The sequence below is a fragment of the Elephantulus edwardii genome, unplaced genomic scaffold, assembly GCF_000299155.1.
Source record: "Elephantulus edwardii isolate Elephantulus edwardi_28Jun2011 unplaced genomic scaffold, EleEdw1.0 scaffold00006, whole genome shotgun sequence".
NCBI classification, from domain to species: Eukaryota; Metazoa; Chordata; class Mammalia; order Macroscelidea; family Macroscelididae; genus Elephantulus; species Elephantulus edwardii.
In genome coordinates this window covers 36,496,865-36,516,693 of record NW_006399756.1, presented here as the reverse complement: position 1 = coordinate 36,516,693, position 19,829 = coordinate 36,496,865, and the positions used below count along the sequence as shown (strand labels likewise).

The following is a 19,829-nucleotide window of genomic DNA, read 5'->3' as shown; positions in this document are numbered from 1 at the left end:
CTGTTGGCCCAGTGATGAGGATTTTTCATATTAATCTAGACTGAAGTTTGTAGTCCTTGTTTTTCTGCAGTAAGTGTTTTACGTACTCTTCACTTTCAGAGAACAAGGTTGTGTCATCTACATAATACAGATTGTTGATATGTCTTCCTGTAATCATCATGCTACAATGTTCTTCAAAAATTCCAGCCTCTCAAACAATTTTTCCAACATACAGATTGAATATGGAAAAAAGGAATCCAGTTTGGATGTACACCTTTCTTGATTTCAAACCATCCAGTGCTCCCTTGCTCTGTTTGGGCAACAGCTTCTTGCTCTCAGCATAGGTTTGCATGAGTGCAATTAAGTGTACTGGGATACCCACTATTATCAATGCTACACTAATTTGTTCCGATCCACGCCGTCAAATGTCTTTTCATAGTGAATAAAACATAAATAGACATCCTTCCGGTATCCTTTAATTTTAGCCAAGTTCACCAGACCTCAGCAATGTTATCTCTGGTCTGGCAGTTCTCTTCCCATGTACTGTTCTAGTAACTTTTTAATAATCTTCAGCAAAATTTTATTTACATGTCCTATTATTTATATTGTTTGGGAACAAATATGGATCTTTTTTCAGTCAGTGGGCCAGGTAGTTATTTTCCAAATTTTTTGGCACAGACTGGTGAGTATATGCAGGGATAAATCTGTTAGCTGAAACATATCACTTAGTACCCAATTGATTTTTGAACCCTTATTTTTTTTTGTCAGTGCCTTTTGTATAGATTTAAGTCCTTTATTCATTATTATTGGTTCTTGGCCACATGCTATCTCCTGGAATGTTTCTGTATCAGCCAATATTTTTGGTATAGGGACAATAGATATTACATTCATCTTTTTTTAATGTTTCCTCCATCATTCAAGATAGCATTCTTCTGTATTGCAACTTGAGACTTGAATTTTTTAGTTCTTCCAGCTTTAGAAATGCCCAGCAAGTTATTCTTATTATTTTCATTTTCCACATCTAGTGATGTGTACATTTTGTTATAATACTATACTTTGACTTCTTGACTTGTCCTTTGAAATCTTCTGTCTAGCACAATTTTCAGTGCACTAGAAGCTAAAGCTAAAGATCTTCTAGATCTAGTTTGATATTTTTTATTTCTGTTTTGTAATGATCTTTTTCTTTCTCCTAAGATGACCTTCTGTCAATAATAGTATTATTGAAATATAGGCCTCAATAACTTAAGCTAAAGAGGAGGAAATTGATGGTTTCTACCAATTTAATTACCTCACTTACTTTAGACATGTTACTAGGAGAGGCTATTCCTTGAAGAGGGACATGATACATGCCAGAGTGGAGGGTTGGCAAAGGAGAAGACCTTAACCAGATGGTGTGACAAGGTGGCTTCTGCAGTCAGCTCTAGTGTGTCAGGAAGTGTAAGGATGGCACAGGACAGGACATGGTTCAGATGCCCCGTTCACAGGGTTGGCAGAAGTCATAATCGACTTAACAGCACATAACAAAAATAACAACCAACTTTTGCAGCTTAAAGTCAATTACAATGCAATCAAGATTCTTAATAATAATAAGTAAATGGAATGCAAAAGTTGGAAGCAAAGAAGGACTAGTGTTTGGACTTTATGTACTTGGTAACAAAAATGAGGCCAGAGATTGTGAAACTGAATTTCATACAATTAACTAATTACTCATTGAAAATATCTTTAATAAAAAAACCCACGAGTGTTAACTCTCCACAGGGACCTCATCTATTGAGTGATCAGGGATCACATTGACTATATTTGTAAAAAGAATTATCAGAGAATAAATCTATCATCTCTAGAGAAAAGGTTGTAGGCCACATGTAGTGAAACTCCTTTTTGCTCTCCTGTTTGAGCTTTGGTAGGATTTAAGGAAGAGTTGATTTTTACCTGGAACCCTTGTACAGCTATTTAGTTTATCTGATTATGGGCTGTACATTGCATAGTTTTCAATTTACATCATTATATAACAATATTTGAGGGGAACAAAATTGGATCCATGCCATGGACAATGATAAGCTGAGTACCTTTGTTCGGGAAGCATGGGGGTGGAGTGAGTGCTTTTGGGATTATGTCAATCAACTAGGTTTTCTGACTCATGGAAGTCAAGCCAAGAGTCTCTGGGCCTAGGTTTTTTGCTGCAGTGATTTGCTTTGGGGAAATTAAAACTCCTGATAGAAAAGAGAGCGGTCTGTTAAGGTGAGAGATACTGAATAAAGAATCACCTACCATTGGTTTTTCTCAGTTCCTCAACGAGAGTTCGGGCTTCCTGTTGAACACGTTCCTCAATGCTTCTCTTGCCCATTCCGAAATTCCGCAGAGCCTTGAGAGAGAAGCGTCTGATGTCTTTCCATGTCTTTCCATTGCTGAAACCGACTCCTGTCAAAAGGGGTAAGAGAGAGCAGAACAGAGATCTTGGGCTAGAAAGTGGACATTTGGACAATTATGAGGCTGGGCCTCAATCTCTGCAGGGCACTCCTTGCCATTGGTACTGCACACACATACCACGGTTTTTATTCGTCCTTTCAAACACTGGAACATGGGCTCTTCCAGAAAAGTCCTCTTCTTGATCCAACAAGGCTTCTTTCACTGCTTCATAGCCATGCAAAACCACTGTGGGTTTCATGCCAAAATACAGAGTGAACACAGGGCCATAAGTTTCTGAGAACTGGGAAAAAGAATGGAGATGCAATTTTAGCAAAAGAAGTAAGTCTTTGTTCTATTATATTGTGCAAAATTCACATTGGTAAAGTTATATGGTTAATGTTTCATTTTGATGCACAAACCTCAAATAATTCTCAATTTTATGCATATGTTTTTTTTCTTTCTCTCTCATTGCTGTTATGTGAGAACTGACTCATAGCTCAGGAGCTATAAATGTACAGGACATGATCCATTTTTCTCCTGTGGAGCAACTGGTGGATTTGAACTTCTTACCTTTGGGTTGCCCGTGCACCCCCTACCTACTAGGTCACCAGAGTATAAGCAGACTACATACACTTTGTATTTTTATACAATTGTATCAGCATGACCCTGCATATTAATTAGGGAGCTCCAGTGGCCTATTGCCAAGAAGCTGTACCTCAATCCTGAGGGCACATGGTTCAAATTCACCAGTTCCTCTGTGGGAGAAGTACTAGTCATCTCCTCTTATGCTATTAACTGCCTCTGAAAACCTATCAGAGGGTCAACTATGGCTTGGTTCCAACTCTAAGGTACACAACAACAACAACATAGTAGTTAATGTTTTCTAGAACATATTTGTAAATAGTGTTGAAAGTAAAACTCAATTGCTAGCAAGTTCATTCAGACTCATAGTGACCTTTGAACAGAGTAGACCTTCTCTGCAGGCTTTCGCTGAGTATAAATCTATATGGAAGAAGACGGAACTTTCTTTTAAGGATGGATGTTAGAATTCATACATTTTAACTGTCACTCAACCAGGGACTTCAATGTGCGAGGCAATAAACTGTGCACTTGGTCTTCACGTTACTGAAATCAATCGTTATGCCAATACATTGGGAATTTTTTAAATTTATACTTTTTTATTGACAAAATTTGAATACTTTGTTTTTCAGACCAGATTCTTCCAATTTCCCTCACTACCCTCGATCAAATTGTACAACCCCATGATTAATCCTCACACCCCACACATCCTCATCCCTCTGCTTCCACTCCAACCCCCCTTTACCTCTTCATACTCATTCTAGAGTAATGGTTTTATACAATGTTTGTCCTTGTAGAACTGAATTCTTTCACTCCACATAGTGCTCTCCAGTCCCTCCAAGGTAGGTAATAATTTACAAAATCCTTGCTCCTGTATGCTGCATAGTATTCCATTGTATGAATGTATCTCTACTTCTCAGTTGATTCATGATTGGTTGGACATCTGGGCTGTTTCAATGTTCATGTAATGGTGAATAACACTGCAATGAGCATTGGTGTACAAATCTTCATTTGTGCCTCCATTCTCATTTTCTCAGGGTATATTCCAAGCAGTGGAGTTGTTGTTGTTGATTGCTTTCAACTCCAGCATGACTCATAGAGACCCTACCAAAGCCTCTCTGCAACCATCGACATTTATTAAAGTTCATAGCAAGTCCAGAGGCGTGTTGTTTAGGAAGTGCATGCCATTCCTGCTTCGAAACCTGTTATGGAATGTTTCTAGTTGAGTCGCCTGCGTGCGAAGCCTATGTGCAGCAGCTCTGAATCTTCCGTGTCCTGAGGCAGTCTCACTAATTCTGTTACAACAACCACCATCGCTCCAGTTACTGTCTCTCTCCTGCACTGTCTGTCTACACTTCTGTGCATGATTTCCTTCTCCAAGGACTGATCTCTCTGGGCTGTGTGCCCAAATTACGTGAGGAAGAGCTTCAAAATCCTAGCCTCCAAGGAGAGACTTGTTTTCACCTTCTCCAAGACAGACGTACTTGGTTTCTTGATAGTCCATCATATGTTCAAGACTCTTTTCCAGCATCACAAGTCAAAGGCATCTATCTTCTTCTGTCATCATTAGTCCTTGTCCCACTCTCTGAAGCATAACAAGTAATTGACGGATAGCTGGGTCCTATAGTAGCTTTTTGGGGAAGATGAAAACTGCCTTCCAGTTGTACCATTTTACAATCTCACTAACAAAGTATAAGAGTTCTTATCTCTCCACATCCTCTGCAACATTTATTACTTGCTGTCCTGTTAAACTTTGTCACTGTTCCTGGAGTGAGATGGTATCACTTTGTGGTTTTGATTTTTATCTCTCTTATTGCATTTTTGGCATATTTTTAACCATCATTTATACATAAAAAAATGAATTTCAGATGAATTTCATTCCAAGTGCCCAACAGCTTAAATAGAAGTTCTAAATTTGAACCCTGCATCCATCTCTAATGCTTAGGCCCCCAAGCAGTCATTTGAACCATTACCAAGACAACTAACTCAGGATCACATGCAAATATTTTCTGGTAGATACTTGATGAAGCATAATAATTATAGATACTAGAGGTATGGTGGTGGTTGTTTTTTTTTTTAAAAAATCACTCTAGATCATCACTATCTAGCCCTGGTTCCGATCCGTAGTTATTACCAACACAGAAATATAGCGGGCACAATTGACACTACACATGGACAGCACACAGTAACAAGTAGAAAGAATTGCATATTTTATATCGTTATGTCCCGTTGAGTAACTTCTGACCCATACCTAGAAACCCTATGTACATATTAATAGAAATATTAATTTATCTTCTTTCAAAATGTATTCATTCATTCTTATATTTAAAAATGACAGGCTTAAGGCAACATTAGAAACAGTATAACATATAAGGACTATTTTGTTTTACAATGATTTAGCAGTGCTATATTTCAAGAACGAAATTGTTCTGAAAATCGTGACTACATCCTTCTGCATACATACTGGAAAAGTGTAAGGTATACTTACATCACTGAAAGATTGGCTGATATTCTTGAAATTGATCTGTAGGCTATTTCCGATGATTGGAAGAGGAGTGGGGCCAGGTGGGAGCTTCACTTTCGTATGGTTCTGTTTCCAGAGTGAAAGGAGAAGCAGAGAAATGACACAGACCACCAGGACCACGACCAGATCCATTGTGCCTTCTCTTGTTACCCAAGCACAATTGTTTTCCAATTCTGAATTTGTACAATACTCTCTGCTGCTGAATTTGTGATTCTGTTGAATAAAAGTGACCAGTTGGTGAAACTGTTGTAGTCTCTTCTGAGTGGACTTTGATTCACAGATAGGGATAAACTGATTTTGTAGTTAATTTGTTTCTGGAGCATGAAGCAATCTACATTGTACTAACAGAAATGTTGTTGGTTTGAACTCACTTAGCAGCTTGACATGAGAAGGATCTTTTAATTTATTTCTGTAAAGATGACAGCCAACATTACCTTATTGAACATATTTGTAAAATACGGGGTTACCATGAGTCACAATTATCTCTAGGTCAGCCAGTGTTTTGTTTCTTTGTTTTGTCATCTTCTCCTTCCAGAATACAAGCGAGGATACAGAACAAAAAGCATTGACAGAGGGAGCTTTGGTGGCCTAGTGGCAAGCAGCTGCCTGCAATCCTAAGGTGTGGTTGGAATCCACCACTTGCTCTGCTGAAGAAGGAGGGACAATCTCCTCCTGTGCCAGTTGGATCTGATTTGACATTACACAGCAACCACGACAGCAACAAAAACCACCCAAAAGATTGACAGGGTATTGGGCCAATTAATTGAGATATCCCAAAGAATTGTGACCATAAGCTTCTGTAAAATGAGTGAGAACAGTGTAGAGACAGGAGAATCTAACTTACACTAACACCACCAAAAAATTGGTCTCCATCATGATTATCCACAGTAAGAGTCCTATGCATTGTTTTTCTTCTTCTCATTGAGCTATTTCACTCAACGTAATGCTCTCTAGATTCTCATTTTGGTTTATACTTTATAAATACTTCCTTGTTTTTTAGTGTTTCATAGTATTCCATGTGTGATATACTACCATTTTTCTATTTGTTTGTTGAGTATTTGGGTTGTTTCCACTTTCTTGCAACCATAAATAATATTAGAACATATTGTTGCTGGTATGTACTGTTCAGTAGGAATTAACCAATAGTTATTGCTCCAGAGGGTATTCAGAGGAAGTAAAGTACATGAGAGTTGATTGCACATCTTCCTGGGAAACAATGGGTACATTCAAAATACAAGCCTGTGGTTTGGAAGCACAATTTCCTATCACTAAGCAAGCAACTCGATAACTTATCTCTGTGTCTCAGTTCTCATTTTCTTGGAGTATATTCCAAACAGTGGAATAGCTCGCTCACAAGGAATTTCTGTGTTTAGCTTTTTGAGGAAATGCCAAACTGCCTTCCAGAGTGGTTGTACCATTTGCAATCTCACCAACAGTGTACCTATCTGGCCACATTCTCTCCAATATTTATTACTTGCTGCCTTGTTAAACTTTGCTGTTGCTATTAGGATGAGATGGTATCTCATTGTGGTTTTTATTTCCATCCTTCTTATTGCCCGTGATTTTGAGCATTTCTTCATGTGTCTGTTGGCCATCTGAATTTAGGAAAGCCATTTGAACAATAGACTCGCTAAACCACAACTCCAAAGCCAGAACAGTGATTTGTGAGGTTTTCCTTATACACAAGCAGTCCCAGCAGCTATACTTTTCCTCCTTTCCATTATTGTGGTAAGTATCTCTATACCCAACTATTACAAATTCTATTTTTATGCATGTACATAATTGTCTCAAAATCAATTGCCATCATTTATTGTGCTCTGATGAAATTGGTAAGATACTGTGTTGCAATTCTAAAGGTGGATGTTTCAATCCGCCAGCTGCTCTACAGAAGAATGGACTCTCTCTTTAGTGTGATTTACTACCTCTGAAAACCCACTAGATGGTCAGTTGAGTTGATCCTACCTGACAAGCACACAACAACATACTTCCTTAGTCAATGACCTTTCCCCGTAATCATACATATTTTTGGACTCTTTGTTGAAGTTCATTTTATTTACACCAGAAAACAATTTTACTTTTCCTTTTGCTAGTATCTTTATGTGAGAGGCCATATTAATCTATTGCTCTTGTCAGAGGTTGACCTGGTTTTCAGATGTGTTGGTTTCTATGTACCTTTGCAACACCACAGGAGCTCTAGTGGGGAGGTGCATTATGTGTTGATCTGCTACGTGCAATGTTGATGGTTCATATCCACCAGATCCTTTTCAGGAGAAAAATGGGAAGTCACCTCTCATAAATATTTGCAGCCTGGAAAACCCATTGGGAGAATTAATTGACTTGACAGCAGTGAGGTTTTAAGTTTAGAACACTAAAGAGTTAACCTTTTAGTTTTCAGTAGTGGAGAGTGGATGCTATTTTGTCAGACGGTTTATGTCTGCTTCACCTTCAACTTTACACTTTGTACTGCACTACGTTCATCTAATTATGTCAATAACAGGGAAGCTTGACACATAAGTAGACCGACATGGGGCAGTATGAAGTCTAAAGCAGAGGGTGAAGCAAATGTTTTCAACTTTAGATTTGGCATACCTTTGTGCCTTATTCAAGTATTCATCTTTTCAATCACTTGCTATGCGTCTGAGAGCTGCACAATGATTAAGGAGAAGAACTGATACTTTTGACTTGCAAGAGAAGAATATCCCGTAAATATCTCAAGGACTGTTAAAAGAACACATATGTCTTGGAGAAAACGTTAACCAGAATGCTCCTTAGAAGCAAAGATAGTGAACACATTCTTTTGGTATGTTTTTTTGTTGTTGTTAGGTGCCGTCCAGTCCAGAGTGACTCATATGAACAATGCACCTGAATCCTGTCTTATCTTCATCATCTCTGATATACTTAATCCCATTGCTGCAGTCACTGTGTACATCCACCACAGTGGGGCTCTTCCTCCACTGTTCCAAGCACGATATCCCTTTCCAGGGAACCACTCTCTTAGCAACATGTCCAAAGTAGGAGAGGCAAAGTTTTCCATCCTTGTTTCCAAGGAGCATTCTGCTTGTACCTTTACTAAGATATACCTGTTTGTTCTTTTGACAGTCTATGGGATATTCAGTACTCTTCTCCAACACCACAACTCAAAGACATCAATTCTTCTTCTGTTCCTTATCAATGATCCAGTTCTCAGAAGTATAGCACGTAATTGAAAAGACCATGAGCTGAATCAGTTGCACCTTGATCTTCAAAGTGACATCAGTATTTTGATCTTTGCTCTTCAGTATTTTTTACGGCTGACTTGCCCAAAGCTGAGGAGGACCAGAGGCCGTTATTGGAAATCCAGCTGACATGGGGGTGTTTATTGAAAGTTCAACCTGCAAATGGGTAACTTTTGGGTTTAATAATTAAAGAGAAACCTTTGTCCTGCACACTGGTTGGGAACTTGGAGGTCTCTCTTCCAGCTAAGAGAATATCTTGGTTGTCTCAGTCCCCTAACTCCTTTCATGTGAAAAGCAACTTCTATCATAAGGAACAGATTGTGTACCCTCCCTTGTTCGATTGTTTCTGTACCCACCTTTTATGATTCTATGAAAAATAAGATCATTGCTTATACCCCTATAAAAATTAAAACAATGCAGACCCTTGAGGCTGCAGTTTTTGTCTCATCTGTGTGAGTGTGTCTTTCTTTGCTGCAGTCCTGTTTTGTCTTCTATGTGTGTTTGTCTCTTTATGGTCATTTCTTCCAGGCATTGTGTAAAGGAATGCAGTTTGCAACACACAGCAATATATTGTCTGACCTCTTGACTGCTGGTACCAAGGATGTTCATTGGGGAGCCATCCTTGATACTTGGACATGACAGTTGTACTTAGAGACTTTAAAATGAAGTAATATTAGCTGTATCATAAGAGATTGAAAGCAGCATGATGTGTTCAGAATCACAGAAATCTTAATGGCTTGAGACTTAGGCCATCACATCATGGTCTGGTCAAGGGGAGAGGGGTGTTGAATGGTGTAGGCAAAAGTAGGAAGGGATGGTGGTGGAGTAGGGAATGGTGGATAAAAAAAAATATTGCATGGGTGAGCAACAACATTGAATCTATTGGTCATTTTTCTAACTGGGTCAATGTCTTTCATCCGCTCTTCTCTGTAAAATACTTGTCTACCAGATACTATTATGTATCTATCTATATCTATATATCTCTATCTCTTTCTCTATATCTCTCTATCTCTCTATCTCTATATCTCTATCTCTAGATCTTGATCTCGATCTATCTCTATCTCTGGATCTGGACCTGGATCTAGATCTAGATATAGATAGATATCCCTACACACACATGCAACAAACAAGCACACAAATTGAGACAGACTAGGAAGAAGGATTGTCCATCCTCTTCCAAAATGACATGCTTTCGAAAACCCTATATACACTTAGGGCACACTTAAACTAGCACTTGGACTAACAGACATGTCAATTGTGATTCAGATTCTAGAAATGGAAACACAAAGAAGGAGGAAAGCAGACACTAGTGATTGGAACATGGAATGTGAGAAGCATGAATGTAGGAAAATTGGACATTGTTAAGAATGAAATGGAACATATAAATATTGCCCTATTAGGTATTGACCAAATGAGATGGCTTGGCATGGGACATTTTTAATCAGATGATCATATGATTTACTATGTTGAGGATGAAAAGGTGAGAAAACATGGGGTTGGTTTCATAATTAAAAAAGTAATTTCTTGACCCATCCTAAAATTCAGTGTGATGAGTGACAGGATAATATCATACAAGGAAGTCCAGTGAATACCACTATCATTTAAATATATGCACCAACAATTAGTGCCAAAAAGTAGGAAATGGAAGATTTCTACCGACTTTTGCAATGAGAAATTGATCAAACATGCTATCAAGATGCATTTATAATAATAGGAAACTGGAACGCAGAAGTTGGGAACAGGGAAGAAAGGAGAGTAGCTGAAAACCATGGATTCGGTGAGAGAAATACATGCATTTCTTCAAGGAAGTATTCGGATCAACCCTGTCTTCAGTATTTACTGAGTGAGTATTATGATGCAAAATTATGAGATTTTTCATAATGACTTCCAGGATCAATAATTGAATTAATAATTACCAGGACCAGTTTATTGAAATAAGATGTCAGAAAAGTTTGATTTTGTAACCTTTTAAGCATGAATGAAGCCTGATCCTTGAATTCTATAACATGCAAAAAGGAAAAGCCACCTATTAACTCCCATACCTTACTTAGGGTAAACAAATTCCTTGGCTTTTTTAAAAAAGACCAATTATGTTGTTGCTTTGAGATCAATGACTCTTCTCTGACCTCCTTCATTCTGCTGGTGTATACAAGTATTTGTGATATTCTTTTTTTTTAATTTTGCTTAAAATGCATTCAGTTTCTTTAAGGTTAACTTATAAGTTAATATTTTGTGTTCAAGTCTTAAACATTGTTGTTGTCAATAGAGTGACAATTCAGATGGTTTATTCAGCATTAGAAACACACTGGAATGGGAAACCACCACGCTCATAAGTGAAGATATGAAGGTTTTTGTGAGAGAGGCCCAAGCAAGGACACAAATATGGGACAAGAGGGAGATTGATTGAGTAGGCCATGATTGAGGTCATAATAAGGCTGATAGACACAGAGAAAACCTTGCACAGATTGAATACAAATGCTTACGTAAGTCCAAGCAGGTTATAAAAATTTACAATCGGACTGGCAGTTTACTTTAAATGCATTCTTTCCAGAATTCTGATTGGATGTAAAATAGATCTTGGTGCCAGAGCCTGTAATAAGCAGCCATGTTAAGATTCCCCATCTCCTACCAAGCAAGCGGACCCTGCTTGCTCAAGCTGTGCCTTCCTGGTTGCCTGGGAAATTTAGACAATGAGTTGGCTGTTGGCTTGAGCTTTCTTCCTGAGACTTTGTTTTTGCATTCTCACCAAGAATGAAAAATTTCCCCACAACTATTTTATACCAAAGCATCTGTGTCAACACACTCTTCCCAAGGGTCCATTTTTTCTATATCCTGATTTGATTGTAGAGAAAACATTTCTGAGCGACCATTATTTAATTAGAAAAGGAACCCAAGGATGGCATTTGTGAAAAGTCTGATCCAGTTTTGCTAAAACAGGCTTAAATTTGGGTATTGTATTTTTTATCAAAACACTAGAAATATGTTTTATAATGTTGAGGAAGGAGATTAAAGGATGAATTGTGAGCCCCGCTCTGCGTCCACCCAGCACTAGCAGCTCCCTCTGGCAGCGGTGCCACAGTCTCGCCATATCTGTGGCCACGAGGCAGAGGTTTTTCTGGTTCCTGCACGAAAAGTACTGCATGACCCACCTACTGGCCAAGCTCGAGGCCAAGACCGGCGTGACCCGAGCTGCATCGCACTGAATGGCATCAGGCTCTGTGGCCTTATATCTGATTTTCGGTTATGGAGCCTCTCTCCTTTGTAACCTGACTGGATTTTGCTACCCAACCTACATCTCGATTAAAGCCATAGAGAGTCCCAACAAACATGATGATACACTGTGGCTGACCTAGTGGGTAGTGTACGGTGTGCTCAGCATTGCTGAATTTTTCTTGGATCTCTTCCGGTCATGGTTTCCCTTTTACTACATGCTGAAGTACGGCTTCTTGTTGTGGTGCATGACTCCAAGCCCTTCCAACAGGGCCACACGGCTCTACAAGCTCATCATCTGCCATTTCTTCCTGAAGCATGAGAACCAGGTAGATAGTGTGATGAAGGATCTAAAGACAAAGCCAAAGAGACTGCAGAAACCATCACTAAAGAGGCCAAGAAAGCCACGATGAATCTACTGGGGAAAGAAAGGAAGGAACACTTAAACCACAGACTGGATGCACCTTTCCTGCCTTCTCCTGCCCTTCTTGTTAGAGCTAATGTTATAGTAACGACACACATTTAGATATATTCTTTTAAAAAGAAACATGTTGTGAGGGTTTTTTTGCTTATTTTTACTATGTATATTGTTATTGTTGTTTGTGCCATAGAGTCGCTTGCAACTCATAGCAACCCTATGTTCCAAGAGCTCTAAATACTGCTCTGTTAGTATTGTTAATATTGCTGTTAGGTAGCAAAAAACACATATTACTGTCTTGCAGGAAACAGTAATGTAAAATAAGATCATGTATCTCACAGTTCTTTAAAAAAAGAAAAGAATAAATTGTATAACTTTGTGTTGTCAAAGAAATTGCATAGAATAAGTGGTATCTGAGCAGGGCCTAGGAGATTATGATGTGGAGGGCAGAGCACGTAGGACAGGAATTTCATTTTACTTTGAGAAATGACTAGATTCTTCCCAATGGAAGAATTTAACAAAACATGAATTTTCCTATCTACTTAGAGATTGGTAACTAATGAGTCATATCTGCCAGTTGAGGTCACTTGATTCAGAATGTAGAAGGAAATGATGCTCTGAAAATTCCCATTAGTTAGTAATCAATGTTCTTTTCCTAGCTGGCAACGTAAGCTCTCAAAATTTTAAGAACTCTTGACCTCTTAAGCAGGAACATAGTTGGTTGATATTATGCTTTAGAATCTGAATGAGGTGAAATAAAGTCATTGATGGGTATTGGACCAGGAGTAGTGGAGAAGTACAGTGTTGTGGAGCATGACAGGTGATCCTTGGTACATTTATATTTGTGTGTGAAGAGAGAGGTCACTGGTTTTGCCTCACCATAGAGGTTTCACTGTGATTGCAAAGAACGATTTCACAGATAACTCACAGATTTAAACATGTAATGAAGTAAACCAGAATAGAGTATCAGTGGAACAAGTTCTTTCCCTCATCTAGTTCAATGCAGTGTTCACTATTTATCCCCTTTTTCTTTTTTTTTAAATTATTTTTTTGATTAATTTTAATGAAAATTTACAGAGTTTGGATTTCCATTCATTCATTCTTGCACTTTTCTCCCTGACACCACCCCCACCCCCGCCATAATACACTCTTCTCTTTGAAAAGTAAAAGTTCCCATATTGTTTTACAATCCCTCCCCCGAGGTCAACTCTACTATGCAGTTCTTTGTTCCGGACTCCTGTCATGACAATAATGCCCTTTGTTTCTTACATTCCTCTCAACTCTGATGTCACTCCTGATTTTACAACACTGGTATTATGCAGGAAATATAAATTTCCTTTTGTGACTGAGATATTTCACTCAGCATCAAGTCCTCCAGGATCACCCATTTTGTATAATATTTTATGAGTTTCTTGTTTCTCAGTACTACGTAGTATCCCATTGTGGAGATGAATATACCATATCTTTCTATCCATTCATATTTTGATGGGTGAAAGAATAATTTTTACTTTGACGTATAAACTTTGAATAATTCCAAATGATATTCAGTCAAGAAAACTATTCTGCCTTTCTCCTTTGTCTCTGAACATATCTTTGTGAAGCACAACATGGCCATCATGCCACTCTAAATTTCCTTTTCACTAGTATTATGACCAAAATAAGAAAAGTCCAAAAACAATCCAGCAATGACAGTCTTTTTAAATTAATAACACAGAGAATAGAAATGGATTTAAATTGTCATACATTAATAATTTCTGTTCTGCTTCATTGTGACAATGTAATAAATCAGTTAACTATTAGGGTCAATATGGTGGTCAATACAAAAATTACAGAATATGGAGAATAGAATGACAGATAATTCTAGATCTTGAAGAAATACAGAGATGTGGATAAGAGATCTCATAGAAAAGTGCCCCTCTTATTTGTAGGGAAGTGAATGAAAGAGGGAATTTTTAGATGAAAATGAAGAAATAGACAATCTTTTCTTCAAACAGGAATGAAGCAGAGCTGGTAGGGTGGTGGCACAGATATAAATCCATTGTTAACTGCGGTGACATCAATGTCCTTAGGGTCAACCAGAGGCTTCAAGGTAAAATTCTGTAAAATGCTGGTCAGAAATAAAAACAGCTCCATGCGGGCCAGTCCCTCTCCCAAACAACTACGTTTGCCTAAAAATAAGAAACACAGAGGTTAGATACTCCTTTAGTGCTATATTTTTAACTGACACACAGAGAATATACATTAATTGGGTGAGTAGTGATTGAATAGATAGGCAGCTGGAACACAGGTTGACTGGAGAAGCAGATAAGAGAATGGATATGTTTGTGATCATCCTAATGCCTTCTTTTTAACAAATAGTCTTAAACTTTTTTTAAAAGTATAATCACTATAATTGACAATGAGGAAAATCTTCAAAGAGATTATCATAACATTTTTTATAATGAGTTCAAACTTAGTAAAAAGTTACGTAATGGGGAAAGGATTGGCAATGTTTCAATCTGTTTACATATGATTGACTTCAATTGAGCAAACTCCAAGGCAGCTCCCAACAACAACCATTCTTATGTTAAAGACTTAAATCTTCTGAATTTAGACTTGCTATTTTGACCTTTTAATTTTCCATCAATATATTCTTAGACACACTCATATTACTTTTATAAGAAGAGTAAAGACAGAAGATCCCTTTTCATTGTCCAGTTTCAAGAGCACAGCAAATGACTGAAAATTGAAATGATTGAAAATGACCATGACCTAAACATGGCACACCTTAATCTTCAAACTGATGTCATTACTTCTCAGTAATTTGGAGAGGTCCCTAACAGTGCACTTGCCTGATGCACTATATCTTCTGATCTCCTGACTGCTTGTCCCAATGATATTGACTTGTAGGATAGAGAATATACTTAAAATCTTGACTTCTACAATGCCAGACCCAACAAAACACAAAAGACCACACGTAGAATCAGTAAATGACAACTCAGCACACACAGTGTGCCTGAGAAGACTCAAGAACACTCAGTGGTTATTGTTGCTGTTGTAAAGTGTCATCAAGTGAACTCTGATTCTTGGTGATCCTATGAACAACAGATCTGAACCATGCCCTATCTTGCACCATCTTCACAGTCATTGTCCAATCATTGTGGTAATTACTACATCAATCAACTGCATTGAGGACCTTCCATTTTGCTCATGGCCTGCATGTGTCTCTCTAAGAACTGGTTCCTCCTGAAATATTGCTCAATGTAAGTGAGATGACGTTTCAGCAGCCTTGCGTCTAAGGAGCACTGCATTTGCATTTAAAAAAAAATCCCACAGATTTTTTCGTTCTTTTCACAGTCCACAGTGTATTCTCTTGACAACACCACAATTCAAAGCATTGATTTTTCTTCATTCATTCATAGTGAAAAAACATGAATCACTTATTGCAAAAGATCAAAGACTACATCCTTCAAAATAACTTCTATCTCAACTTCAAGAAAACAAAAACAGTCACCACTTGACCAAGAAGTAACACCATGCTAGATGGGGAAAAGATTAAAGTTGTCAACAATATCATTTTACTTGGATCCACAGTCAACACCCAAGGCAGTTGGTTTTTGTTGTTGTTATGTGCTGTCGAGTCCACTACAAGTCAGAGCAATCCCATGGACAATAGCTCTGAACTCTGTTCTATTCTGAGCTAGTCTCACTGTCTCTGACATTCCTACCCTCATTACCCCAATCCATCTGATCTGGGCTTTTCTCCAAAGATATCTTTCTCCAAAATCTGGTCTCTTCTGGCTACATGTTCAAAGTGTGTGAGAAGGAGTATCAGAATCCTTGCCTCCAAGGAGCAGCTTGATTTCATCCTCTCCAGGGCAGACTTCTGAGTTCTCTTGACAATCTATCATATATGTTCAATACTCTTCTCCAGCATCACAACTCAAAGGCATCAATTTTTTTTTCTGACATACTTGGTTATTGTCCAGCTCTTTCATGTAGAGCAAATAATTGTGAAGTCCATGGCCAGCATCAGGGGCACCTTCATCTATATACTGAAATCCTTGCTCTTCAGCCTTCTGCAGAGGACTCTGACAGCAGAATTTCCTAAAGCACTTAGTCTTTCGATTTCCAGGCTGCTAGTATCAAAAGTGTTGATTGCGGAACTGACCAAGATGAAATTGCTGAAAATCTTGATCTCTTTTCCATCTGTCATGATGAGACTCTTTGTTTTCTTGATTTTTAGATTCAGTACATATTGTAGAGTACAGTCTTTGATCCTCTACAGAAAATGCATCAGGTCCTCTTCAGGTTCAGCAAGTAAGGTTGCATCATCTGCAAAACGCAGATTGTTGATGAGTGTTCCTTCAATTGTGATGCCAAATTTTTCCACATAGAGTCCAGCCTCCCAAATCATGTGTTCTTCACACAGATTGATAAGGTTTGAAGGTAAGCCACATCCCTGATGCACTCCTTTTCTGATTTTAAAGCATGCAGTGTTTTCTAGCTCTTTTCTGATGACTGTTTCCTGGTCCAACTATAGGTTTTGCCTGAGCACAATCAGATGTTTTAGGATTCCCATTCTTCTCAAGGTTAGCCACAATTGGTTGTAATCCATGCAGTCAAATCCCTTTAAACAGACAATGAAATATAAATTCCTGAGGTATTCTCTGCTTTCAGCTAATATCCATATAACATTGGCTAAAGTACCTAGTGGCATGAATCCTTCTAAACCTAGCTAATATTTCTTAGTAGTTCTCTGTTGATGTACTGTTCCAGTCACTTTTGGATAATCTTCAGCAGGATTTTGCTTGCATGTGATATCAATGATATCATTTGATAATTTTCACACTCCTTAGATGACCTTTTTTTTTAAAAAAAAATAGTTTAAATATGAATGTTTCCTGTCAGCTGGCCAGGTGATTGTCCTCCAGATCGCCAGGCTCAGACTGGTGAGCACTTCCAGGACTACATCTGTTGAAATATATCAACTGGTATTCAATTCCTGGGGCCTTGTTTTTTGCTTATTCCTTCAGAGCAGCTTCAACTTCCTCTTCATCACCATTGTCTCTTGGTCATATGTTTCATGAAATTTTTCTGTGATAGTCAATTAGTTTTTGTACAGTGACTCTGTACCCTTCACGTCTTCTTTTGATGCTTCCTGGATTATTCAACATTCTTCCTATAGCATCCTTAGATATGGAAACTCATGGCTTGAATTTGTTCTTCAGCTTAACAAATGATGAGTAAGTTCGCTCATTTTAATTTTCTAACTGTAGCTCTTTGCACATTTCATGAACTACTTTGCTTTGTCCTCCTGCGCTGCTCTTTGAAATCTTCTGTTCAACTCTTTAAAATTTCTGATTCCTTCTGAATACCCCCCTGGAGTGTCAATTATGGGTCACTTCTGACTCAAGGGTACACAACAACAAGCCATGGTAGTAGCAATCAAGAAATTATAAGGTACCAGAGAGCTCTGGTGGCCTAATGGCAAGAAGCTTCTCTGCAGTATGAAAGGCAGGCGGTTTGAATCCACCAGATGCTCTGCTGAAGTAAGAGGTTAAATGTCCTCCTGTGCCAGTTGGATTCAACAGCATACAAGAAAAAAAAATATTAAAAGATGAGTTGCACTGGAAAATTTGCTATCAGTGACTTATTTAACCAAGGTTCTAAAGATCAAGAATGTCAGTGTGAAGACTGTCTGTGCTTGATTCTAGCCTTGGCATTTTCTTTTCTTTAAAAAAAAAAAATTTAAAACATTTTTAATTGAAATTTTAATTAATATTTATAGAATCTTTGGATTTCCATTCCTTCATTGATGCACATTTTCCTCCGTATCCACCCCTCAACCCAGTAGGTTTTTCTCCTTGAAAAGTAAAAAAAAAAAAAAATTCTTTCATTATTTTACAATCCCTTCCCCCCTAGTCTACATCATCATGCAGCTCTCCTTCTGGACTCCTGTCATGAAAATAGTACCTAATCATATATTCTTTTCAAACATCTCTTTCCCTCATCTGTTCAATTTAATATGTACTATTTATTCCCTCTTTTCCACATTTCTCCCTACCCCTATGTCAGTTCTGCTTTATAAGAGTGGTATTACGTAGCATTTGTTCCTTTGTGACTGAGATATTTCACTGAGCATAATGTCCTCCAGGGTCACCCATTTTGTATAATAGTTCATGAGTTCCTTATTTTTGAATGCAGCATAGTATTCAATTGTGTGAATATACCACAGGTTCTCTATCCATTCGTTTGTTGATGGGTACTAGGGTTGTTCCCAACCTTTTGCTATTGTGAACAAAAAAGCAAAAAACATGGTATGCATCTATCTGCTTGGGTGGCAGTTCTGGTTTCTTTAGGGTGTATTTCCAATAGTGGAACTGCTAGATCAAATGATATTTCATGTGCTTGTTGGCCATCTGAATGCCGTCTTTGGTGAAGTGTCTATTCATACCCTGTGCCCATTTTTTAATTGGATTATTTACCTTTATCGTGTTGTGGTGCACAAGTATTTTATAAATTCTAGATATAAGTCCCTTATCTGATATGTCATTACCAAGCACTTTTTCCCAGTCTGTGGCTTCCCTTTTTACCCTGTTGGAGAAGTTTTTGGATATGCATAGGGATTTGATTCTTAGAAAGTCCCATTCATCTATTTTATCTTCTCCTGGTTGTAGATTTTTCAGGATACTTGGAAGACTCTTTATGTTGTTATTCCCCTATTCTATGATTCTGCATGTTGTTGCTGTAATGTGCTGTTGAGTCATTTACAGCTCATAGTGACTCTATGTACAATAGCCCTGAAATTTGCTCTATCCTGTGTCAAGCTTTACTGTGTCTGACACACCTACCCTCATGACCACAGTCACTGAATCAATCCATCTCATCAATGGTCTTCCTCTCTTTCTCTGTCCCTCCACCCTTCCCAGTATAATGTCCATCTCCAAGGACTGGTCACTTCTTGCAACACACCCAAAGTATGTCAGAAGAAACCTTATAATCCTTGTCTTCAAGGAGCAGCCTGTTTTCACCTGCTCTCCTGGCAGTCCATGATATAGTCAACATTTTTCTCCAGCACCGTAGCTCAAAAGCATCAATTCTCTTTCTCTTATCCCTATTCATTGTCCAACTCTCTGACTCATAACCAACAATTGTGAATACCAAGACCTGGGTCAGGGGCACCTTGGTCTGTAGAATGATGTTGTAGCTCTTCTGCACTTGGGAGAGGTCTCTAATAGCCAGCTTTCTCAATGCAGTTCATCTCTTGATTTCCTGGATGCTAGTACCAAGAGTGTTGATTGTGGAGCCAAGCAAACTAAAGTTAAAAAATTCAATCTCTCCATCATCTATCATAGTGCTTCCAATGTTTCTGCATATTGTATTAGAATAGTTTTCTTCATCTTCTTGTGTTGCCTTTTGAAATGTTATGTTCACCTCCTCTTTAACTGCAACATCTATCTCTTCCTTTAGTTTTGGCTTCTTGAGGTTATACTCAATTTTTCAGAGTCTCTTCCAA

General features: G+C 38.1%; 2 protein-coding genes and 1 pseudogene across 2 annotated transcripts in view; 1 reads left to right on the top strand and 2 right to left on the bottom strand.

Annotated features, from left to right (window-relative positions):
- Positions 1-372: 372 nt before the first annotated feature.
- LOC102860422 (cytochrome P450 2C5-like) lies at positions 373-5,620 on the bottom strand. Its single transcript, XM_006880215.1, has 4 exons — positions 5,453-5,620; positions 2,524-2,686; positions 2,248-2,397; positions 373-452 (listed from the first exon to the last, which is right to left on the bottom strand). Exons 1-4 carry the CDS (start codon positions 5,618-5,620, stop codon positions 373-375), a joined length of 561 nt encoding a protein of 186 aa, XP_006880277.1.
- A 2,392-nt stretch (positions 5,621-8,012) lies between these two features.
- On the top strand, positions 8,013-12,439 carry LOC102860012 (annotated as a pseudogene).
- A 1,878-nt stretch (positions 12,440-14,317) lies between these two features.
- LOC102859606 (cytochrome P450 2C18-like) overlaps positions 14,318-19,829 on the bottom strand; it is a 44,579-nt gene continuing 39,067 nt past the window's right edge. Inside the window, exon 7 of the mRNA XM_006880214.1 lies at positions 14,318-14,499. Coding sequence (XP_006880276.1) covers positions 14,318-14,499 — 182 coding nt within the window. The remainder of the gene's footprint in view (positions 14,500-19,829) is intronic.